The 23,494-nt window shown below is 51.4% G+C and overlaps 1 protein-coding gene across 4 annotated transcripts in view; it reads left to right on the top strand.

The window, feature by feature from the left end:
* The window catches only part of SYT6 (synaptotagmin 6), a 59,623-nt gene extending 36,502 nt beyond the window's left edge, over positions 1-23,121 (top strand). The window contains exons 4-7 of one of the 4 annotated variants that reach the window (XM_015534941.2): positions 10,074-10,194; positions 14,820-14,991; positions 16,210-16,360; positions 22,372-23,121. In XM_015534941.2, the coding sequence (XP_015390427.2) occupies positions 10,074-10,194; positions 14,820-14,991; positions 16,210-16,360; positions 22,372-22,443 (516 nt within the window). In that variant the 3' untranslated portion in view covers positions 22,444-23,121. Of the gene's footprint in view, positions 1-10,073; positions 10,195-14,819; positions 14,992-16,209; positions 16,361-20,702; positions 20,721-22,371 lie in introns of those variants that run through there. The other 3 variants (XM_015534942.2, XM_042993772.1, XM_015534943.2) reach the window with 3 other exon arrangements.
* The last annotated feature ends 373 nt before the right edge of the window (positions 23,122-23,494 follow it).

Genomic DNA, 23,494 nt, shown 5'->3' with positions numbered 1-23,494 from the left:
CTGGTTTGCCTCACTCCGGTCCCACTCTTGGTAAAACAGATCCCCTCCCTGTCCTTCGGGAACACACAGTCCAGAGCCGGTGTGGCTTTGGAGGAAGAGGCCTGAGGGATGCCATGTGAAGAATTGGGGGAAAGAATGGTCAAATGGAGAGAGCAGAATACACAGTCCTGGGAGCAGGGAGATCCTGGAATATTTCAGCTCTTCTGGGATGGTGAGGAGGAAGGCTTGAACTCTAATCAGGTAGGGCCCTATGGGTCTTGGCAAGTGTTCTGGATTCTTTTTCCTAGTGCAAGGGGGAGCCATTGGAGGGTTTTAAACAAAGGAGTGACGTGCTTCACCTTATAATTTTGAAAGAGCACTCGCCGCCATGTGGAAAGTGGGGCAGGTGAACACAGGGAAGCAGAGAGGTCTGTTAGGAGGTCGCTGTGATTAGGCAGATGAGAGCTGGTTTTGCCCTTGGAGACGGAGAGAAGGGGCAGGCTTGAGACTGAATTTGGAGGTGGCATTGGCAGGGCTCGGTGGTGAGCTACTTGGTACAGGAGAGAGGAAGGCAAGCATCAACAATATTGCCTCGTTTCTGGTTTGAGCAGCTGGGTGGATGGAGGCGCCATTTGCCAAGTTAGGCAGAAACAGAAGAGGATGTAAATGGCAGATCAAAGTCCACCTTTGAGCATCTGAGAGATTTTAGATTTCTGTGAGACATCCACATGGAGATGTCAGGTGGGATGTATGAGTCTGGAGTCTAGAAGAGAGGTCCATGAGGGGCCATACATTTGGGAGTCCTGAGAATAGAAATGGGCATTAACATTATGGTTGATCAGAGAGAGAGAGTGTGTGTGTTTAGAAGTGCACTGTTTAGAGGCAGGGATGGGAGGATCCTGCTGCTACTGGGAGGGAGAAGCCAGAGGAATGGGAGAATGGAAGGAAGTGGGTGGTCCAGAGCGGGATGGCCAACCGCAGGGAAGGCTGCAAACAGAACAGCCACACCCTGGTAAGACCAACAGATTCCTGCGTGTTGGAGCAGGAGGTGGGTGAAGCCCTCAACCCTCCGGTCAATGAAGATAAAGCCCCTGTCACTGGCTCTTCAAGTATGTGACCTTGGCTGCTACCAAAGCCCTGCCGGTTTGGCATCCCCCGGAGGACCTATTTACAGACATGCCCCTCAGCTGCTCCAGGAGACTAACCCCCTGGGACCAGGGCATCTCCCTTCCTGCTGAGAGCCCCTGTTGCCACTGCCCTGCCCGGGGCAGAGATCAGATCACTCACTGCTGAGATGCCCACCCTTCCCGGGGGAAACTGACAGCTGTTTGACAGCCACACAGCAGGACAACTGGAGGCAAGAAATGAAGACAGATTCTCATCGTTAACTTCATTAATGTGCCATTTATTCCTCGTCTCATTAATGAAGTGCCAGTGGAAGGACCAGAGCGGGGGCCCTGGCCTCCCATAGACAAGCACCCATGGAGCAGACTTTACAGCTTGACCAGGCATTGCCTCCCTCTCTTCTAGAACTTCCCCAAATTCTGCTCTCCTCAAGCTCCTTCCGCCCCCTCGCAGCCCCTCTCCCTCTCCGCCCACCTTTTAAAAAGTCATTAGGAAGAGATCTGTACCTCCCAGTGTGATTCTGACTCACGGATATTTGCCCAAAAGTAATGGTGCATGTGAAACACTAAACCTCTTTTCAAGGGCAGGTTCACGAAGGAGAGGCTGAGAAAAAGTTTGCTAAATAAAACCATCTGTTTCCCTGAAGATACGCAGATACAGTAACATTTGCCTCCTGCTGATGTACTTTAATCTCTCAAAGGTCCCAAAGACCCAGCCCAGCCCACGGATCTCACCTACTTCCTCCCACGTGCCCCACGCAAGCTGGAGAGTCTCCCTCCTCCCGGGGGCCATCCCTGGCTCTCAGGGTCTATGCCACAGGCTGTAGCTGGAGTCTGTGGAGTTCATTTAAGGCACCTCTATCCTGCCAGATCATTTATTCATATCGCTGCAAAGGCCTTGGAGCAGAAAGCACTTGAGAGAAAAAGAAGGCAGGGATGGAACCCAGAACAAATGGACCCTGCCCCACAGGGAGCTGGTGCATCCCAGCCCTCACATCTGCCCTTCCACCTTGGCCACCCCCAGCATTCTCCCCAAAGCCCTGGAGCCCAGGCCTGAGGAGGGCCAGGCCCAGCGCTCACAGCGGGAATCCTGGCAGCACCAGGAAGAAGCGCCCCACCCCCTTGGCTTCCAGCAGAGAGTGGAGTCAGCCCTGGGGTGCTGGGCGGCACGGTGTCAGTCTCCGCTCTCCTCCCCTGCAGCCGGTCACTAGAACCTGCTGACTATGTCTCAGAAACGCCTTGCCTCTGCTTCAAGGCATTTGTAACACTTGATCCCAGGCCTTTAGACCCAGGGGCGATGGGGACCCCCAAGCCAGACCAGGGGAGTGAGGGGGAAGCAATGCAAGAGGAGGGAACAGAACAGCTGGCCAGGAAAGACAAGTGTCATCCAGGACCATCAGAGGTAGGGACAGATTGTTTCAGGCAGTGGAAAGAACCCGGCCAAAGCATGGAGGTGCAAAAGCATCTGGAGGGTTTGGGGCAGTAGGGAGTCATGGGGAGGCAGGATGGTGGGGTGGCTAAAACTGTGGACTCTAGAGCCCGGCTGCCTGGGTTCAGACCTCAGTCTGCCATTTACTGGCTGTGTGTCCTTGGGCCAGTTGCATAGCCTTTCTGTGCTTCAGTCTCCCTGTGTAGATAATGGGGACAATAATGGTGCCTATCTTGTAGGCTTACATGAGGATTATATGGCTTAATATGTTTAAGCGCTTGGGACAGAATGGCCCATATTACGGCACCTGAACCAGAATGGCTGGCACAAAAAAAAAGGCAAGGGCCAAATCATGAAGAAACTTGAATGCTACTCGATTCTGTGAGATTTTCAGGCTGATTCCCAGAAGCTCAAGGAGGTAGGCTGAGGGGTCGAAGGTAGGAGCCCTGTGTGCCCAGGCTCCAAGCCACTGTTTATCTGTTGTATATATTTGTGCTTCTGGATAAAGAAGAGGTTTTCCAGTTCCAGAATGGATTGAAATGGGGAGCCATTGGAGGATTCAGAGCAGGCGAATGGCCCCCCATTTACAGCAAGGAGGCTATCAGAGGATAGGCAAGCAGAGGTGGGGGTCAGAAAGCTTGGAGGTCCAGGCAAGAGGTGGCATGGGTCAGAGCGAAGGTTGTGCAGAGAGGCCCCAGAGTCTGGGGACACTTGGAAGGCAGAACAGCGTGTACAACTGGATACGGATCCTGCAGGAGGGCGTGGAAGCTTGCTCTCTGGCTTGCTCTCTTCCCCTGTGCTCCTTTCTCCAAAGCCTCCTGAGGTCTCTGCTTTTCTCAGGGAATAAAATGCAAACATCTTTCAAGGCCTCTGAGATCTCTCCCTGCCTCCCTTGGCTCCCCCCCAACTCTTCCCCTGCCCTGTCCTGGTCACCGCTGCTCTCCAGCTCAGCTGCCCCGAACCAGTGTGTCCAGACCCACGGCATGCCTTGCGGTCTCCTCTTCCTCGTGGCTGGCCACCCCCTCCCTCTTTCAGGTCTGATGGCCTTTCCAGCCACTCTGTCTAAAGTGCCCCCCAGCCCCCATCATGTCACAGTTTCATTCACCGCCCTCGGAGCCTCTCTTGCTTAGTTTCTTTGTGTCTCCCTCTCCTAGAATACAGACTCCTGGAGGGCTGGGACCCTGTATGTTCATATCGCGTATCTGTGAATGTTTAGTAGGTGGGTAACCAACGAATGACACCCATGAAATTGGTCTCCGGTGTGGGTGTCTGGATGGAAGGTGACACTGCAGACTAAGTGGGGCAGGAGCCAGGGCGGACTCCTAAGTGGGGGCCGTGAGGCGGATGGGCAGGGCCCTGCCCTGTTCCCAGCCTGCCCTGGGCTATTCCAACCCCCACCCTGCATCTCACCCTCTAACACACAGACACTCTCGCACCGCCTCCCTCTGCCTGGAATGTCCTCGCTTGTTTTTCTCTGCAGCAAACTCCTTTTGCTCACTTGCCAGACCCTGTGGAATATCACCCCCTCTGGGAAGCCTACCTATAACCCTGGGCAGTTTATTCCTTCCTCCGCTCCCCCACATCTTGCCCACACCTCTCTTAAAACACTGATCAAAGCAACATTTCTCTCCCCTGTCCCTACCGCAAGACAGTGAGGTCTTTATCATATTTGTAATTATAGAAGTAATAATTATAATAGCAGCTAATATTTTCTGAGAGCCTACTCTGTGCCAGGCACCATGCTAAGCACTTTACACAAATTAGTTCATTTAATATTAACAACAACCCTAAGAGGAAGGTACTGTTATTTAGCCCCATTGTACAGATCAGGAAATTGAGACTTTGGAAGACTTTCAATTTAATGAAAGACTTAAATAAACCGCACTGCTCATAAACATCAGAGCCAGAGTTTGGACCCAGAGCTGCCTGACTCCAAATCCATATTCTCAACCTTGTGCTCATCAGCCAGTATTTATTGAGCACATACTGTGTATCAGGCACTGGGTAAGACATGGCAGGTATGATGATGAGGAAGACTAGACCATTTCTGCCTCCAAAGAGCCCACAATCTAAAGAGAACACAGGATTCGTCACATAATCCCCACAAGCAACAGGAAAGTTATGGCAGTGACATGGGCTATGGAAGAGGAGGTCTGTGGTACTTTGGGGGCAGATCCCAGAGGAGATGGCCCAGCCCCAAGTGCCCGCCTCCACACCTGACTCAGCTCTCCCCCTCCTCCGTCCCTGATTCCCCCACCAATTCCAAGCCTCAGACCTTCGAGGAGGGATTGCTCACTAGATGTTATTCTCTACCCATCAGAGCCAGATTGGCTTCCACCCTGTCTCTCTTCCAGGCCCCCCTGCCCAAGGGTAGCTTAACAGCACTTCCTGCCCCATGCTTCAGAGATCCTTTTAGGTCTCCTGTGGCTTTCCTGAAAGGGTAGCGGATGCTTCTCTGCTGATGATGAGAGATTCAGACAAGGCACTTAATGATTAAGAGACTAGAAGTGTTCTCTAAGAGATGGGGGAGCATGGTTCTTACTCTGCCCAGCCTGGATTCCCAAGACAGACGTGGAGGCATTGACACCACTCATTGCCTCTTTGGGAGGAAGAGAAGGAGGGTAGCCCTGGAAAAGAACAAAAACACATGGGGGCAGCAGGGACTGAAGGAATGAGAGCATTTGGATCTCAAAACGAAGTTGCTGGATTCCTTGAGGCTGGCAGTGGACACAGTCAGGCACCTTTGGACCCTCCCAACTGGCGATACTGATGTTAGGTCTTTCAGTGTGAATCCTTGGTCTTTTCTGGCTGGCAGGGACAGATCTGAAGGCTAGAACATTTAGAACAATCATCTCATCTTACAGATTGAAGCCTAGAGATGTGAAATGAGGTGCCCAAGCTCTTGTGGCTTGTTAGTGGCTGAAGAATTAAAGCCGGAGTCTCCTGACTTGTGCTTTTCCCCAGGGCAGCCCACAGATAGGAATTCTCTTCTATGCCTGGGGCTATGTGAGTGCATCAAAGGGAAGGGAATCTTCAGTGAGCTGTTGCAGACAAGAGCAATGGTGTGCAGTGGACGGGACTTTGAGAATCTTACTGCCCAGACAGTTTGCACCTAAGGACAGACTTCTCCAGGAGCCCACACCCTGGCTCTCCCTATGCTGACAGCAGGTCTGCTCCCTCCAAACACCAGCCAGGACTTAAAGCCAGCTGCTACTGGGTCCGGATCTGCCCTATCGGCCCATAGGTTAGTAGTCGAGAGAGCCAAGTCGGTCTCTGCCAATTTCTGGACAGCAGTGACCTCTCCATCACTGGGGAGCGCATTACCAATCAGGGGCCCTAAGGCAGCCTCCCCTGACAGCAAGTGAAGATGAAAACAATAAAGTGTGAGCTGTTCCATAGCCCCTGGTCACCCTGGTTTTATTAAAGCCAAAGTCTCAAGCATCACTAATGAGGATAAAAGGCTGGCGGGGAGCATAGGATATGGGGCTGAAGCCTCCAGAGAAAGGGGGTGGGGCAGAGCCAGGATCTGGCAAGGTGGCCCGAGGGTCCAAGCTGGGGCCCCAGCTTTCCAGAGAGGGAGGTGGCTGCCAGGAGGTGCTGACTCTGTTTGCTTGGCCCCCATCCCTCTATTTACTCAAAAGTAACCTATTTATTTTCATATCTCAGATAAGCCAGTCCTCTGCAGTGTGTGTGTGTGTGTGTGTGTGTGTGTGTGTGTGTGTGCAGGGGAACAGTATCTCCCTTGATCCGTTGAGCCAAGAGCAGCCAATGTGCGGTCAGGCCCAATGAGGCTCAGTCACCCACAGCAGAAGGTCCTGGAACTAGCTTCTTGGCTTCTCTTTTCTCTCTTCCTGCAAGTCATGGGGGGGGGGGGGGGAATCTTAGCCCGTTCCCTTTACCAGTGATGGAGAAGGAAGTTCACAGTTGGGAGCAGGGACCAGGGTTGGGGTTAGGGGCCCCCACAGCATGCCGCAGACTCAGCCCCCCGCACGCTCCCCAGCTGCCACAGTCCTGTCAAGAAAGGGCACCCCTGCCGAAGAGGGGCACCCTGCTAGGTTGGTGATCCCCAGGAAGGAACCATCCTTGGGACCAGTGCATAGAGCCCCAAGTGATTCCATTTACCATGAGAGATGCCCCACACCCCAGGCCATAAACAAATCCACTTGGACTCTCCCAAACAACACAGCCCTCAAAAGTGCCACTTTACATCGTAGGGGAGCCGCTCCCTTCAGAGGGGCCACAGGATTCTTTCTCAGGCCCTGCCTTTATTGTAACATTGGCACTGAGGACCACTCTGTCTGGGGCTCTCCTGGCTGAGATACAACCATCTGTTTCTACATGCATTCATGCAGCTCCTCTCATGCTTGGCCACCTCTGAAGCTCGAGTAGGTGTAAAGCAAAGCCTGGCCCCAAAGGGCCTCCAGTCACTAGATGCTAGTGGGAGGGCACGGTGGCAGCAGAGGGGGACTTGGTAATGCGTCTGAGGGGCTCAGGGGCAGAAGGTGCTGCAGGGGTGTGTTGGGGGGGCAGAGGGGAGAGATGCTCTCTGTGGGCTGGACCTTGGACGAGGACCCCTGCAAGATGCATAGGTTTGTCCACACAGAGACAAGAAGAGGCCCACCAGTCTTGTAGAGCAGGGGGAGTGGCCTAGAAGAATAGGGAGAAATAATCAGGTGAGGAAGTAAGACAAGACCCCGTTGTTGAGGGTCCTTAATGCAAGCTAAGAAGATGGGCTTTGATTCCAGAAATGGAACAAGGGGAGCCACTGGGGGTGTTTGAGCAGCAGCACATCTGTGTAAATCTGGCACCAGAGCACTCACTAGGCATGTGACCTCGGGCAAGCTACTTAACTTCACCAAACAGTCCTTTTCTCCTGTTTGCAGTGGGGATAATAAGAGCACGCACCTCGTAGGGCTGTGGCAAGGCTTCCTGAGATCATTTGGCTTTGAAGGACTTGGCGCATGGTAGCCACGCAGGAATGTTAGTTCTCATTGCTGTTGCTGAGTCGGAAAGGCTTCTCTAGCTTTGGGCAAGAATGAACTGAGGAGGGTTATATGGGACATGAAGAGAACTGGGGGCCCCCTCGTACCTCAGCGCCTTGGTCAGAGATAGGACTTTCAGCCAGGTGCACTGGGGACCTGCTGCAGGAGGGGACCATCACGCTCCCTCAACACCATGTCACAGGGCCGTTTCCTGTGTCTCCCTCCCTCCCTGGACTAGAGGGCTAGGGAGACAAGAGACGCCCCTGAGGGAGGTGGGGATCCTGGCACCTTATTTTAACTGGTGACACCCTACTAGACCGTGTGCATGTTGAGGGGGGGGACTTTCTACTCTCCACAAAGCACAGTGCCTCCGGCAGGTTCTTGGTCAACGTGAACTGACAAACAAATGGACAGCTGCAGGAAGCTGTGGTGTAAGGTCTAGAGGAGCCAGGGTCACCCTGAGGTGCTTCCTCAGTGAGCTGGAAGGTGCTCCAGGATGGAGCGAGTGTAAGGAGCACTCTCCTAAGAGTCAGGAGTCCCGCTGTGTCTCCCACCAGCTGTGTAAGCCTGGGCAGAGCTCTGAGATGGGAGTTTGAACCCTGAGCTCTCCGTCTGCGAAGTGGAGGGGATGGTGACAGCACTCCCTGCCTTGCACAGTTCCTGCAAACACAGGAGCTGGTGGGTGTTGGTCTGGGGTTGCTGGGTCCTTGGTGCCACAGGGTTCTGTGTGCTGGAGGGGGTCCCGCCTCTCCAGGGTGTCCAGCTCTGCCCCAGCCAGACCCCCTCCTTCTGCTACTCTGGGATTTAATTGTGGGGCAAATAAAATTACCAAGACAAATCTTGGGCTAGGGCAAGGTTCCATCTAGAAGAGGGCATGGGGCCCACAAGCTCGGGAAGGGGTCGGGAGTGTCTTACATTATTCTCCAGTTGGGCCCAGGTATCAGGTGTCTCTAGGAGAGTTCTTTGTCAGAAGGGACAAAAGCCTTGCTGTCATCCTTGACTGCTCTCCTTCTCACAAGTGCCCTCCTCAAGGAGGCCCTCCCTGGCCAGCCTGTCTAAAACGTCAAGAGCTATGGCTTCCCCCATGAACATTAGCTATCTCCTTTACCTGCCTTACTTTTTCCTCCTTGATACTTTTTTTTTTAAGTTTTTATTTATTTATTTTAAGAGAGAGAACACATGCATGACTGGGGGGCAGGGGGGAGGGCAGGGGGAGCGGAGAGAGTGGGAGACAGAGAATCCCAAGCTGTCAGCGCAGAGCTGGACAAAGGGCTCACACCCACGAACTGTGAGATCATGACCTGAGCCGAAATCAAGAGTTGGATGCTCAACCCCCTGAGCCACCCGGGCGCCCTTCTCCTTGGTACTTTTTACTGACTTATTTACCTTTGTTTCTTGTCCTTTACCCAAGTAAAAATGTAAGCTCCGTGAGGGCAGGGGTTTTTGTGCATTTTGTTCTTTCCCAGAACAACACCCCGCACACAGCAGGTGCTCAGCGAACATTTGTTGACTGAACGAATGACTGAAGGAGTGGATGGCCCCATCTGAGATCAGAGCCACCCCCCCAAACCCTGCCTTCCTCCTCCACCTGGGGCAGGGGGGGGGGCACCAGGCCAGCCCCCGGGCCTCAGGGCAGGTTTCAGAGCAACAGCATTCTCCTTCATCAAGTGGGGGGCAAGAAGAGGAAGCAGTCCAGAAAAGAACTGTGTAACTGACAGGCAAACGTCTTTACCCTGTTTGAAGTTTTCCTCTTCCCTGTTGCTCAGAAACTTCCTAGGATTAGGACCCATAGGAGAGACAGGAGAGCGTGTACTCTGCTGGGGTCGTTTTTGAAGGATGACCACATTTAAGGAAAAAGGACAAGGTGGATCCAAGACCTGGCACAAACCTGGGACGGGGAGTGTACACCCCTCGGTCTGCAGCATGGCCAGCTCTGGGCTCGAATTCCAGAATTCCCAGAAGGCCAGAATGGCCAGAGTGAGGTCGCGATCCCTTGTGTTTCCACACTGAGGCCTGGAGGCGAGAGAGCTGAGTGGGTCTCCAGAGAGGCGAGGAAGCGGAGGGACTGGTGAGGAACAGCTCAGCTGAGGGCTGGAAGCAGACATGCTGGGAGAGAGCACCGGATGGCCGAGGTGGGTCTTGTGCAGGACACGGTCACGACCACGAGCCAGGCAAGGGGCTGGGGTGTGGAGTCAAGGGGACCAGTGACTCAGAAGGGCGAGCTGGAAGGGAACAGGGCCGGGCCACAGAGGGGCTGCTAGTCCCGAGGCTGCAGCTGAGGGGCACATGCAGGGCCAGTCAGGACAAAGCAGGACCCTGAGGTCCTTCCAGAATCCGAGCAGAATTCAGAAGGGACAATGAAGGCGGCAAATTCTACTGAAGAGGCGATATCGTGATCGTTTAGTCCCAGCTACTCCCAGCATGGAGGCCAGACCCTTGGGTCCGACAGACATGGCAGTCTGCCTCGAAGAACATTCTCCTGGGCCCCAGAGTGGCCTGCAGCAACTTCCCCAGGGGCCTGTGCACCCCTCATCTGCCCTCTCGTCTGCTTCTTTGCAGGAAAGCGTGGACCTGGGAGAGATCATGTTCTCGCTGTGCTACCTGCCCACTGCAGGCAGGCTCACCCTCACAGTGATCAAATGTCGGAACCTCAAGGCGATGGACATTACAGGCTATTCAGGTACCTCTCCTACCCAAGTCGTCTGCCATGTGGCCTTCCAGCCACCCAGACATTAGGACTTGGAAAGGTGTTTAGAGAGAAGGGAGAACTATCAGTGTTCTTTTTCTTAAATGTTTCTTTTTGAGAGAGAGACAGAGACAGAGAGCACGAGTGGGAAGGGGCAGACAGAGAGGGAGACACAGAATCCGAAGCAGGCTCCAGGCTCTGAGCTGTCAGCACAGAGCCCGACATGAACCCTGAGATCGTGACCTGAGCTAAAGTCAGACGCTCAACCTACTGAGCCACGCGGGTGCCCAGAACCGTCAGTGTTCTTAGAAGAGAAGCCCCAACTCTGGACTTGAATTCCAGTTCTGCCACTCCTTTGCTGTGTAATGCTTTGATTTTCTAATCTGAAAAAAGAACTTACACAGTTTGCTTTCAGGATAAACGTGTTGATTCATGTTAAGTCCTTACAGTTGTGCCAGACACGCAATAAGCACTCAGTAGATATTAGCTACTCCCATCGCTCTTTTCCTCAGAGGAGGCGGAGAATAAGGAATAAACACAGTAGGAGAAAAAAAATAAATAAGGAAAATTTTTCTAGTTATAGGAGGCCCCAGGACTTTGAAGGGTTATGTCAAGTTTGAGTGTGTAAATGTTTGGAGGTCCGCACAGCCCTGTGGCGGCCCCGAAGACCTAGTCAAAGGAGCGAGGCCACTGAAAAGCAAAGTGCATTTGTATTTGAGTTTTTCCTGCAGGGCTCCTGGCCCCAGCCTCAGTGCCAGGAGAGCTGCTAAGAAGCGCAGGAAGCATGAGTCCTCTTCCAGAAACCGAGGAAATGCTTGCTTGGGGCAGCTGTAGAGACAGGTCCTTTCCCATGACAACGTTGTTGCCAGAGACGGTATTTGAGTTTTGATAAAGCAGAGGAGTAGCGTGGGTCCCAGGAGCCTCCTTCCCCCATCTGCTCAAATTAGCCCGAGAAGCGAAATGGGGTGAAGTGTCCCAAAGAGCAGACTTACAGAACAGTCTGAGCTGCGCTCAGAGTTACATATGGAGGAAAAGGCTTGTTTTCCAAGACCCATCACCCAAGAGGCGCTTGTGATGAATCTGGTTTCCAGTGGAAAACCACTCCAGAGGTGCCTCTGAACCTGGGTTGGGAGTATACGGGAGATTTTTGCTTTTATCCATTAATTATTTGTTTCCTGGAAAAACTTAGTATTGTCACAGGGGCCATAAAGAGGGGACAGTCCAGCCGCGAACATCTGTGCCCAGGTGCAACCTGGTGTAGGTGGAAGAAGATGAGGTATTAGACCCCAAAAAATGAGGCTTTGAGGAAAGACGGTTGGAAAACACTGAAGTAATGTGTACTTCTTGCCGCTCTGAATCCTTCGGAGCCTCTGCTCCCAGCCTCCACTGTCTCTGGGCGGCACTCATGTCTTCCAGACCAAAAGCTCCCCAAGATGGCACCCACCCTAATGCCTCTCCTTCCACTGAAACTACCACTGCACTTTGCAGGGCGGGGGGCGGTGGGGGGGAGTTGTGGTGAGAAGCTTAAAGAGCCTCTCCCGACATGTGAAAAGCTCTTAGGTCCCAGCAAGCCAGCTTCCTCCAAAAATACAGCCGATGTAGATTTCATTTTAATATCAAAATAAGTGCGTGCCAGGGACAGGAATTCACCGAGGACTCTCCAGCCTGCTGAGGGAAATAGGATTTTGCTGCCTAAGTCCCCACACTATCTTCTCTGGTGTAATTAAATTGATGTGCTAGAGAGAGAGCTTATGCTGAAGCCACTGAGGTAATCATAACGGCCGTTCCACATCAGAAGGTTGTGGGGGAGAGATTTTTTTCTCACACCAAATCCTAATCCCCCTCTCGCAACTGACCCTCTTTTCCACCTGGGTTCAGAATCTGGCATTAAATCTCAACTTGACGCGGAACATTCAGGGGTCCTCCTTTTGTCAGAGATTTCTGTCTATTTGGTTCACAGATGTAAGCCAATGTCTGGAACGGTGCATGGCAACACAATAGGCATTGCATAAATATGTTTTGAATGAGTGACTGAATGAATATGTAGCATGAGGAGCCTTGTCAGCGGGTGATACCGTGGGGGCATATGTGGCAGGGGCCTCTCAGACTAGATCTCCTGTTTTTGAGGATGAGTTTGAGGTTGCCGTCAGCTCAGACTGCTTTGATACTGGACTAAACCAGGGGGCGAATAGAGCTTTTTGCCTGTTCTTGATTTCTATGCCATCGACCCCTGAACCCATGGGTCTTCCTATTCTCCTTGATTTAACCAGTCATGAACCAATTCTCTAAGCCCATACACTGCAATGATGACAATGAAAATAACACAATAATAATAAGGGTCCGGATGCCACAAAACCCACCCATCTCCACCACATCCGGTCTGTACTGATTGGAGTCTAGTGGTTTAAAATGTAAACTTTGCAGACAGACAGACCTAGGTTCAAACCTGAGGCAAGTTCCTTAATCTCTCTCGCCTCAATTCCCCTACCTATAAAAGGGGGTGAAGATGATAAATATTTTATGGGGGTGGGGGGAAGTTTAAAACACATGATGTACATAAATCTCAGCACAGTGTCTGGTAAATGCTGGACTATGATGGCCCTCACGACAATGAGGCTGAAATACACTGCCAGCCTTCGTGCTCTCTCCCTCAGCTGCACAGAACATCAGAGGCTGCTAGAGAGGAAACAACTTCCAAGGTCTTGTGGAGCCAGCACTCCACTAGAAGCCACAAATTTTTGCCCCAGAGAATCCAAAGGAACAGTCATCTCTCTGCTTAGCCTCTTGGACGGTCATAAGATTGATGATTTCTTCAAGGGAAATACACCCACTGAAATTTGTAAATGGACATACCTCAGAGGGGTAAACAGAGTTGGGGAAAGAAGCTGAGAATCTCCCAGTTGGTAATAAGCATTTGCCTAGTGGCCATTGGGACAGGTGGCTCTGCCATATTTTTCCAAGCCTGGTGACATGGGAATCTGTTGTCTAGGAGGTACATGGAAATGGGCGTGGCGGGCAACAAGCCAGCACTTGAACAGCCTCAAGCCTGAAGACACTTTCCAGGGCAGCATATACCTTATGGAGTCTAGAAGTTGCCACGTTAACAACAGGTCTTGGGGCAAGCTTTCCTACCTGACTGCCTGGACCTGAACACTGTCCTGGGCACATCCCTAGACAACAGAGCCTATAGAAACCAGAAAGCTGTCTCACAGAGGTTCTAGGAACTCTGCCTTCCTTTTTACTGAAAACATCCCCAAGAGAGGGCCCTTCCAAACGGGTCACTGGAGACGGCGGGTTGATTAAACACCTACTGTTTAATCATGGTCCCCCCAGAGCCCCCATAAACCTAAGTGCCCCCAAGGTTAAGGCATAGCTGCCGCTGTCACATTGGTTAGTCGGCTCTCTCAAGCTTCTGCATGGTGAGGTGCCCCAGCTGCCCCCTGAGCGATGCCCGGGGAGCGTGAGGGCCTGGTGGGTGCTCAGGTGCCCATGAGATAGAACTGCATGCCTGTGCATCAAGGCGCCAGGCAGTGGCTGGTTGGCCCACAGCTGCTGACAGATTCACATGAACCCTGGCTTCTGGGCAAGAAGGTGTCTCGGCACATCAGCGTCTCAAAAGCTGTTATTACCTGTGAGTTGCCCTCCCATTTCTTGAGCTGTGCGGCATAAATAACAATTATGATGGTGTCTAAGACACCTGTGCTATGAGATACAATAGGTGTCGCTTCACTTGGATGAGTTGAAAATTTCAGGGTAGAAGGATGACCACAAAATACCTATTCAGAAAACAAAAGAAGAGACAGGGATGGGAGACACATGGAGGTTCAGTAAAAAGACATCTCCTCTGGGGATGGAGAGAATCCAAGATCCCCCTGAGAAATGAAATGTCAACTGGTTGCCCTGAATCTCAGGAAGCCGCCTTACTCACGGCCCCCGCCACAGCCCCATCCTCCTCCTCTGCCCAGAAGTGGGCAGGAAAGGTCTTCCGGGGAAGCAGACAGCAGGGCCTTTCTTGATGCCAGCTGGAAATGAGCTTGTTGGGACAATGAGACCCATAATCCTGTTGTCAGGTGGGGAGGACAGGACCAGCGTTGTGATTGTCGCTGTTCATTTACTCTGACACGCTGCTACTCCTTGGGTGTCATCGACATCTATTTTTACTCCCTTATCCTTTGGCTAATAATGCTGACAAACCCCCAGAGAAAAGGACTCCAAGTCAGGGAAAAGAACCGAGTGCCTCGTTCAGCTTCACCACCCTTTGGAGCAAGCCGGCCATCACGGAGCTGAGATTTAGGGCCGTGATCTGCATACCCATGGGCAGGTGTCCTGTCTGATTTGAGGCCAGCTTCACCATTAGTGAAAGTCCATTAGGCACTCTCCCAATAATCCTGAGGTCGCTAAAGACTCTGTGTTTATTAAGCACGAAGTGTCCTCAGAGACAGGTGTGCTACATAAATACAAGGTGGTTTAATTATCTTAACAACCCACTGATACCATCTGATGAGCAACAGTAGGTCTGTGGCTTCCGTCTCTCTGCTGCAAATGATGTTCGAGGACATCTGGTTAACATGCTCCCTAACATGCCCCTTTCCCTTCCCATCACCCCTCCACTGGCACAGATCCATATGTCAAAGTGTCCCTGCTTTGTGATGGGAGGAGACTGAAGAAGAAGAAAACGACCATAAAGAAGAACACTCTCAACCCTGTCTACAATGAAGCCATCATCTTTGACATCCCCCCAGAGAACATGGATCAAGTCAACCTGCTCATCTCGGTTATGGATTACGATCGGTAGGTGCTGGTCCCAGAGGGCCACGATTCCCTGCCCCTCACACCCACACCAGTGCAGCACAGGGTGTCCTGACCTTGGACCCTGTGGTTCAGGGCTCGGGATCCCATTGGCCTCAAATATGGCTCCACCCAAGAAGGGTGCAGAAGTTTGAGGAAGAGTGTGGATTCCCCTGAGCAGAAGCTCAAGTTTTGCTTCCCAGCAGGGCCCATTTCCATCAAGGGCCAATCTACCCGTTAGTTTCCCTGAATTTGCCCCTGACTACTCCTGTTGCTCCCCCTGCCACCAAGTCCTGTCATCTGTCCTCTAAAATGCCTCCCTCCTCTCCATTTCTGGTGCTGCTACCACTCCCACTCAGGGATGGCTGTGCAGCGTCCCAGCTGCCCCCTGCCTCCATCACGCCCTGGCTCAATCCTGCCAACACACTAGAAGCACGCCTTCCTAAAAGACTACTTTCTTTGGCACCTACCCTTCTCAAGAACCACCAATGGCTCCTGTTATATAGGCTCTTCCCCTAGCTTCTCAAGGCCTTCCAGAATCTGGACCCAACATATTTATCCAACTTAATTTCCCCTTTCTTGGATATATTTCTTCTCTTCCACTTATCCAAATCCTGTCTTCCATCAGGGCCGGCTCAAAAATATTTTCCAACCACCCCAGCCACCGTGACACCTTCTCTCCAGGTGTCACTCCAGCTGAAGGAAGAAAAAAAAAAAACATGCAGTAAACCCTTCATCCAGGATTTTTAGCACAAGTTCTCAGGCATAGTAGGTGCTCGCTGAACATAGTTGAGTGGTGATTAATGTTCTTGCTGAGTGAATCAATCACATTCTAGCCTTTGGGGGTATGGAGAAAGAGTACTCAGAGCGGGGTGATTTATTTCCAAATGCTGAGATCTCAAGCAAGGCTGTGATGTCCTAGCAGAGTCCAATAAGGGACGAGACTTAAACTCTCCCATTCCCTAAAGTCCGGCCATCTGCCCACTATTTCCTGTGATTCCAAAGCAGTTTGTCACCTTTTTCTCATCTCTCTGTGTCAGTGTCCACCCAAGGAGGGTGGGCAAAGTTTCACTGCCGCCGGCACCCCGAGGCCCTGCCAAGCATCTGTTTTCAGAGCTCAGCATTCTGAGTTAGATCTCTGGGCAGAATCCCAGCCCCCAGGACCCCCCTTTCTGACAGCGTGTCTGGTCACCAGCGCCAGGCCCTTTCTTTCTCCCTCAGAGTGGGCCACAATGAGATCATAGGAGTGTGTCGTGTGGGGATCAATGCCGAAGGCCTGGGCAGGGACCACTGGAACGAGATGCTGGCGTACCCACGGAAGCCCATTGCACACTGGCACTCCTTGGTGGAGGTAAAGAAATCCTTCAAAGAGGTGGGTGAGGTCACGCTTGGCCCTTGGCAAGTTTGCCGCATGGCAGCGTGGGCTGGAGAATGGCAGTCGGCGGCTGTACGACCTCGCCTTCGTGGGTCCTTCCCGGGGTGTGCGGGGGCTACGTGCTTCTCACCCAGTGCGGAACAGGCAGGAAGGAAATGGAGGAGGACAGTGGGAAGCTGCCTGACAAAAAGCCTCTGATGTCGAGCATATTGAAAGCGACACTGAGTTCTAAACGGAAAATTAGAACTTGGAGGAAGCCTTACCAGCAGCTCCACTGTGCCAGGCCCAGAATGCTTTCACGAAGCCCCCGGGGCCAAGTCAGTCCTTTGGGAGAAAGCCCCAAGAGGCTGAGATCAGAACGTGGCCATGGAAGCACTAGGTTCCCTGAGGCTCTAGCCAGGTGGTCCCAAGGCAGTCTTCATTGCCTGGATGCAGATGGCCAGAGATCAGATCCTGCCACCACGAATGCTGGTTCTCCCGTTGTTGGATGGAGTGTGGCTTCAAGGCGGCACACTGTGTGACCGCATCCTAACAGAGATATGATGGATGGAGCACTGCCCAGGAGTCCTGAGCCCTGGGCTCCAATCTTGGCCCCTTTGGCCTTGCTATATAATAATCTGGAGCCAATCATTTCTCTTAACTGCAAAGAAAATGTCCCTTCCAGTGACATTGACAGTTGGCTTCCCCTCCGCCAAACTCTGCCAATGTAAGATCCTGCTATGTATCACCCTGATGGCTCCCAGGCCTGCTTTTTCTCAAATGGGTTGAGATGTGGGGGTCGCCAGGTGAGCTTTAAACCTTATTTTGAGTATCTCATACCCATTCTGTATCCTAAACAGCAGGTGATTGCTTGTTCATCCTAGCCTTCAAGCCTAGAAAGTCTAGAGCATAAAGTTGGAAAATCTAATGAAAAAAATAAAGCTTTAACCCTTACACCATGTGGCCCCTCAGCTGAAAAGCAGTCACCTTAAAAACAGTACAGTTGACCTTTGAACAACACGGTTTGAACTGTGTGGGTCCACTTAGGTGTGGACTTTTTTTTATATATACAAATACAGTACAGTACTGTAAATGCATTTTCTCTCCCTGATGACTTTATTTAAAAAAAATTTTTTTTTAACGTTTATTTATCTTCAAGAGAGATGGAGAGACAGCAAGCAGGGGAGGGGCCGAGAGAGAGGGAGACACAGAATCGGAAGCAGGCTCCAGGCTCTGAGCTGTCAGCACAGAGCCTGACGTGGGGCTCGAACTCATGAACTTCGGGATCATGACCTGAGCCGAAGTCGGATGCTCAACCGACTGAGCCACCCCGGAGCTCCACCCAGATGATTTTCCTAATAACATTTTTCTCTCTAGCTTACTTTATTGTAAGAATACAGTATAGAATTCCTATAACATACAAAATATGTGTTAATTGACTGTTTATGTTATTGGTAAGGCTTCCAGTCAACAGAACGTGAGTAGTTAAGATTTGGGGGAGGAAAAAGCGATACTCAGATTCTTGACTGTGTGGAGGGTCAGTGCCCCTAATCCTGATGTTGTTCAAGGGTCAACTGTAATCCTTTCTTTAGGCTCTGTGACACAGGAAAGGTGTGGGAGCCAAGCCCAGAGGACCTCCCAGCTCCCTTTTCTTTTTGGGGTGGACAGGTCTGTTTCCACCTATTTCCACCCCAGAGCAGTGTGAAGTGTCTTTTTTTTTTTTTAATTTTTTTAAATGTTTTATTTATTTTGAGAGACAGAGAGAGAGACAGTGCAGTGGGAGAAGGGCAGAGAGAGAGGGAGACACAGAATCCGAAGCAGGCTCCAGGCTCCAAGCTGACAGCACAGAGCCTGACTCAGGGCTCGAATTCACAAACCGTGCGATCGTGACCTGAGCCAAAGTGGATGCTTAACCGACTGAGCCACCCAGGCGCCCCTGCAGTGTGAGGTGTCTTAAGAGAGACTGGGAGCTGAGGGTATTTGGACATGTGGAATCATGTGGGGGATAGAAGGTTCTAGGAGCCAAGCTAATTGATTTACCTACTCAGGTAGGCATGTCTTCAAGGCCAGTGTGGAGAAGTAAGTCATAGACACAAAGTTCTTGGTTATCTGAGGCCTCATGTTTCTGTCTTGTGGTTTCCTTGATTCTACCACAGCTTCTGTGAAGCTTAAATGACTGAGGCCAGTCCCATCCCTCACCTCCCCGGCTCCCTTCCCCCAGGAGATCTTCTGCCTCCTCTTATCCAGAAGGCTCTGTCTGCAGGGTGTAGGTGTGGTACCCACGACCAGCCTCTGCCTACTCAGGAGGCAGCTCCTAGACAGAACAGTAGGTGCCCAGAGACCACACCTGGTACCTCACTTGAATGCAGGGTTGAATCAACCAAGGGAGGGTGCCTTGCCCCCTCCCCCATTTTTAAATCCATTGGAGATACGTTAAGAGTAGAATAAATACACTGAAGTGTTCAGAATGCATTAGAGGGAGGGACACGTAAGCTGAGAGGTCCCTGATAGGCTGCAGGGCTTCAGGCAACTCACTGCCTCTTCTGGTTTCCCGTTTCCTGGTTGGTAAATGAGGCGGTAGGCTCCTGTCATCTCTGCTCTTCTGGAAACTCGGACCCTTAAATGATGACTAGTGGAGCCAGTGAGCCCTCACGTCGCACCACCTCAGAAAGATAACCGGCATTATAACTGGGCTGGTCTGTCCACGCAAACCGGAAGCAACCGGCCAGAGGCGGCTGGAGTTGGGGGTGGGTGCAGAGTGGCACGGGGGTGCCGGGACTCGGTTCCAGAATCACTCCATGATGAATACAACCTAATTAAGCCAAATAATTGATTCCAAGTCCCGTTTCTTTGAAAACCCTGACTCACTAGTCCAGACTACAAAAGAAAGAAAGATAAAGTGGAATCAAGACCTTGAAAATGAATATTTGATGAGACAGTGAAGGAAAGGAAAGTAACAGTATATGGAAAACGAAAAGAGAATACATTGATTCCTATCCTTTGGGCTTACTTTTTTCTTGACCTCACACACCAAGCTCCCGAGACTGCCCCTCCCCCACTCATTATCCTACCATTTTCCGCTCAGCTGATCAGTTCTCTGTATGAAGAAGCTGAAAATGACATTGATCTTGGCAACTTAGGATTTCACCTACACTTTTAGCACCCACAGTTTGAGAATCTTTAACAAAAATGCATCTAAAAGCCTACCGGGTAGATATGAAGTAAACCCTCTTTGGGCTCACGTGATGCATCGTACTTGAACGTTTATCCCCGTCAGTCATCCTTAGAGCTCCCAGCTCGCCTCCTCGGTTCTGTGCTAGACACTGAGCAAGAACCTTGCCCCTGGAACCTGTTTCTCCCATTTGTATAGTACATAAAGAAATCTTATTCTCCAGCTCCCGGGCAGATAAATGGCATCGTCTCTGTAAAGCGCTCTCTATTTATATTGTACCTTTCTTAGAAGAGTTTCAAGTGCTGTGATCGTTCCTTATTTATTAATGAGAATAAGAGGGCACCATACTTGCTCGCTTGTTTGGGGTTTTAAAATAAGGTTGAGGGGAACAAACTAACTGAAAAGGTATTTTTCCCTGCTGGGATGTTTTCCTGAGTAGAAATTGATTAAGCCACAGCGAGCATCCTTCTCTGGCGGGGGCTGTGGCCCTCTTCTCTCTGAGCACTCCTGCCCGGTGCTGCGTATCATTGATTTCACCACACACAGAGCCCGGGTTGACCAGCAGCCTTCTCCAAGGCGGTTTTTATCATGGAGCACCAAGTTTAGATCAGCTTCCGGAGATTTTTCAATCTGTTGGAACGTGACCCATTTCAGAACAATAAGAGGGCTTACTGGAACACAGCCGCCCTGTGTGCCAGGGTCAGTTCTTTGCTATTTCAGAGCCGCCATGATAAGCCTGCTAGAACCATTCACTTTCCCATCGTCCACGGACCCCATCTCCCTCCTCTGTTTATCTTCATAGAAAAAATCAGGGGCTGGCAGGGGAGCGAGCGTGCCTTCTTCATTTGTCCCGGATTAACAGTTACGCTCCGTGTGACTTCTCTTTGGGGTATTACATAGAGAAAAAAAGGTACTCCTTGTAGCCATTTCGTTTTTCTCCTCTGAACTGGCCTACCAATCAGATTGTTTAGGTGGCATGCTTCCCCAGGGGAGAAGCCGGCAATTACAATGTACCTTGCACCGACATCAAAGGTCCTGGCAGAAAAGAGTACAATTCCTAAAGTAAAGGTGTGTCGAATGCAAGCATTAGTAATCATCTCGTGTCACCTTCTGGTTAGGAAACACTTGAGTCAGAGGTCACAGCGGGCTCAACAACCAGGCATTCATGTATTTAAAATATTTCACCAGGGAAACCCTCGGTTGTGATTTCATTCACGTGGATGCTGCAAGCAGAGAGACTACCACCTGGAGTTAGGAGTAAGTACCCGGTGTGGACCCAAAGAGGTTAGGTTTCTTCTCACAAGTCGCATCTCCTTCCCCTGGCGTGGCCAGATGCTGAGGCGGTGGCGGAACGGAGCAGAAAGAACGCCGAGCTGGGAATGAGGAGACCTGGTTTCACATCCTGGCTCTGCCCTTGACTAGCTGTGTCTTGACTTCTCTGTGTCTTGATTCTGTTATCCGCAAGGACGAGATTCCGGGCTGGATGACCCCCTGGGCCCGCCTCCAGGTCCGGCATGCTAAGCTCACTCAGATCTAGGACACGTGGCAGTGGTCATCAGTACCGGATTGTCCGGTGTTTGGCTAGTCGTGAAGATCTGCTGGTTAACCAGCACAGGGAGCACTAAGTGACCAAGTCCAGGGAAGGTGGCAGGGGCTTTCTGTAGAATTGGGAGCATGGAGGTTCTCCACTGGTCTGGGTCTCTCCTCAGCACGGTGGGTTTCCAGTAGGAAATGCTGGCTGGCAAATGGTCTGCTCCTCAGGCGGCTCAGCTCTATCTAGAAATGGCTGCGCTGTGGGGAGAACTGCATCCTTCCCCAGCCCGCCCCTGCTTCATGCATAAATGCACAGCATAGCTTCTACTCAGCCCATCATTCCACGGTGGAGACCCCCAAAGTTCGGGGGAAGTGGAAGGGCTGTACTTCAGTGCCGAAGGGCCATCTCGACCCCCTCCCTCCCTGACTCTCTGGAGCACTGTCCCACGGGCACCTGGGAGAGGGCTGGGTCTTCCCAGCTCACAAGAAAGATGGAATGAGCAGTGGACACTGCCTCACTTTGAAGTTACACAGCCGCAAGACAGGTCAACAATATGCCCGGGGTCAGATCTTTGCCCAGAATGCACTGCTCCAGCATGACTGGCTTTTCAATTGAAGGAAGGGTCGAATGGCTCAGGCACGGGTCCATTCATCCTCAGCCCTCTCCTTCACTCCATTACGCCTCATTACATCACCGACTTTGACAGCAGGGGCAGGGTGGGGCTGAGAGGGGGCAACCTGTGAGATGGGAGAAGGAAGGGGATGCCCCGGAAAGGGGAACTGGCTGCCCCCCTCACACTGCCACCTCCTCACAAGGTGGGTGCGAATGCCCATAGGAAGCATCAAGCCTAAGAAAGAGAGCACAGAGCTAAAGCAATATCAGGTTTGTAGCTGTGCTAACAGCCCCCAGACAAATTGCTAATAATTCATGATCGTGGGTTCTTGGCAATAAGGGCATACTCTGTAGACTGCCTCTTTTGCTGCTAACATAATCTGATTTTCAGTGTGGGAAATGGCTTGAAGCACTCAGAAATGGCCCAGTCATAGCACCTCATTAACACACACGCACAAACACACACGCACACACTGCACAGTGGAGAAAGCTTTAGTTATCTCTGCAGTAGGTCTTTTCTAAAAATCAGGTATTCCAAACTAGAAGCCCTACAGCTCTTTTCCTTCTGTTTTTGCATGGCTGACAGCAAAATTCCAGAAAGCTTATGAAAAGCCGGGAAAGGTGAATTCAGTGCATGGGCCAGAGAAGTTTTGAAAGTTGAAATGCAAACCCCCCTGGCGATCAATAACCAGCCTTCTCCCCTCTCCGCAGTGGCAGGGCCGGGCTGCCAGCTTTGACAGTGAGAGCTCGTGCCCGTCCCCGAAACCACCTCCCACACCATGAGCTGCGCGGCCGGGCGACACCGAGGGGACTCCGCGACGTTCTTTTTTGCACTTGTTCAACTGTCCAAACACAGTGTTACGCAGGAGCAGCGGCAGCGGTAGCACGAGTCTTAACCGCTCCTGTGTAGGTCAAGGCCAAGACATTTGTCGAGCGGCCGGACCTGTCTTAGTCGTTTTTGTCTCCCAAGGTGATGTTTTCTGTGGTTTTCACTTTTTATGGATCTGCTGCCAAGAAAAGAAGGGGGAAATAGTAGGAAAGAAAGAAGAGTGGAGAGCCCAGAGGTTGGTTCATATAAAATACAATGTAAAATAGTCGCCTTTTCGGGGGAGGTGGTTTGAGTTCCTGAAGTTTTGTGTCTCCACCAAGCTCCACAACCCTGGAGACGAAGGAAGCGGACTGGAAGAATGGCTGCTTCTGCAGCGGCCCGCCGAAGGGTGCAGATCGGGCCACGAGCCTTTACGCGGCGAGCTGTGACCCTTGGAAGCTCTTCGCTGATGTGGCACAGACCGAGATGAAGACTCCTGGTCCTGCGCTGAAATCACTGGGGCTCCGAGGTGTCTGTGCACCTTCCGCTGGTTGTGAGGGCTCCTTCCCCCACTTCCTTGTTGACTTTCCTCATGCATTGAACGAATGTCTTGATTCCTCATGGGAACTTAGCCACTTTCTTTAGGAAGGATTCTGCCGACACTAAACATGCCCTATGTTTTCTGGCACACCACAGTTAATGACCACAGTTGTTTGAAAACAGATCTTTGTTCTCAGAAATAACCTTTATGGTAAAGAAAAGAAGGCACCCAGGTTCCAGAATGACTTCTGTGTTATGCATAGCTTTAAAATGCCATGAAGTATCAAGCAACTGTTTCAAATGCCTCAGTAGATCAGAGAAGAACCTGGATAAAATGTTCTCTGGAAAATGGGGAGTTTTAATCCAAGTCAGAGCTGGAATCCATTTTTCTCTGAAGAGAATCTTCTTGATTGAAACAAAGTCAACTTAAGAGTATATCAGCGCCCTCCACCCCCTCTTGACTCTGGGACAATGTTCATCTTCAAC

Source organism: Panthera tigris, chromosome C1, assembly GCF_018350195.1.
Source record: "Panthera tigris isolate Pti1 chromosome C1, P.tigris_Pti1_mat1.1, whole genome shotgun sequence".
NCBI classification, from domain to species: Eukaryota; Metazoa; Chordata; class Mammalia; order Carnivora; family Felidae; genus Panthera; species Panthera tigris.
Note: the sequence above shows the minus strand (reverse complement) of the source record. Positions and strands in the feature narration are given on the sequence as shown.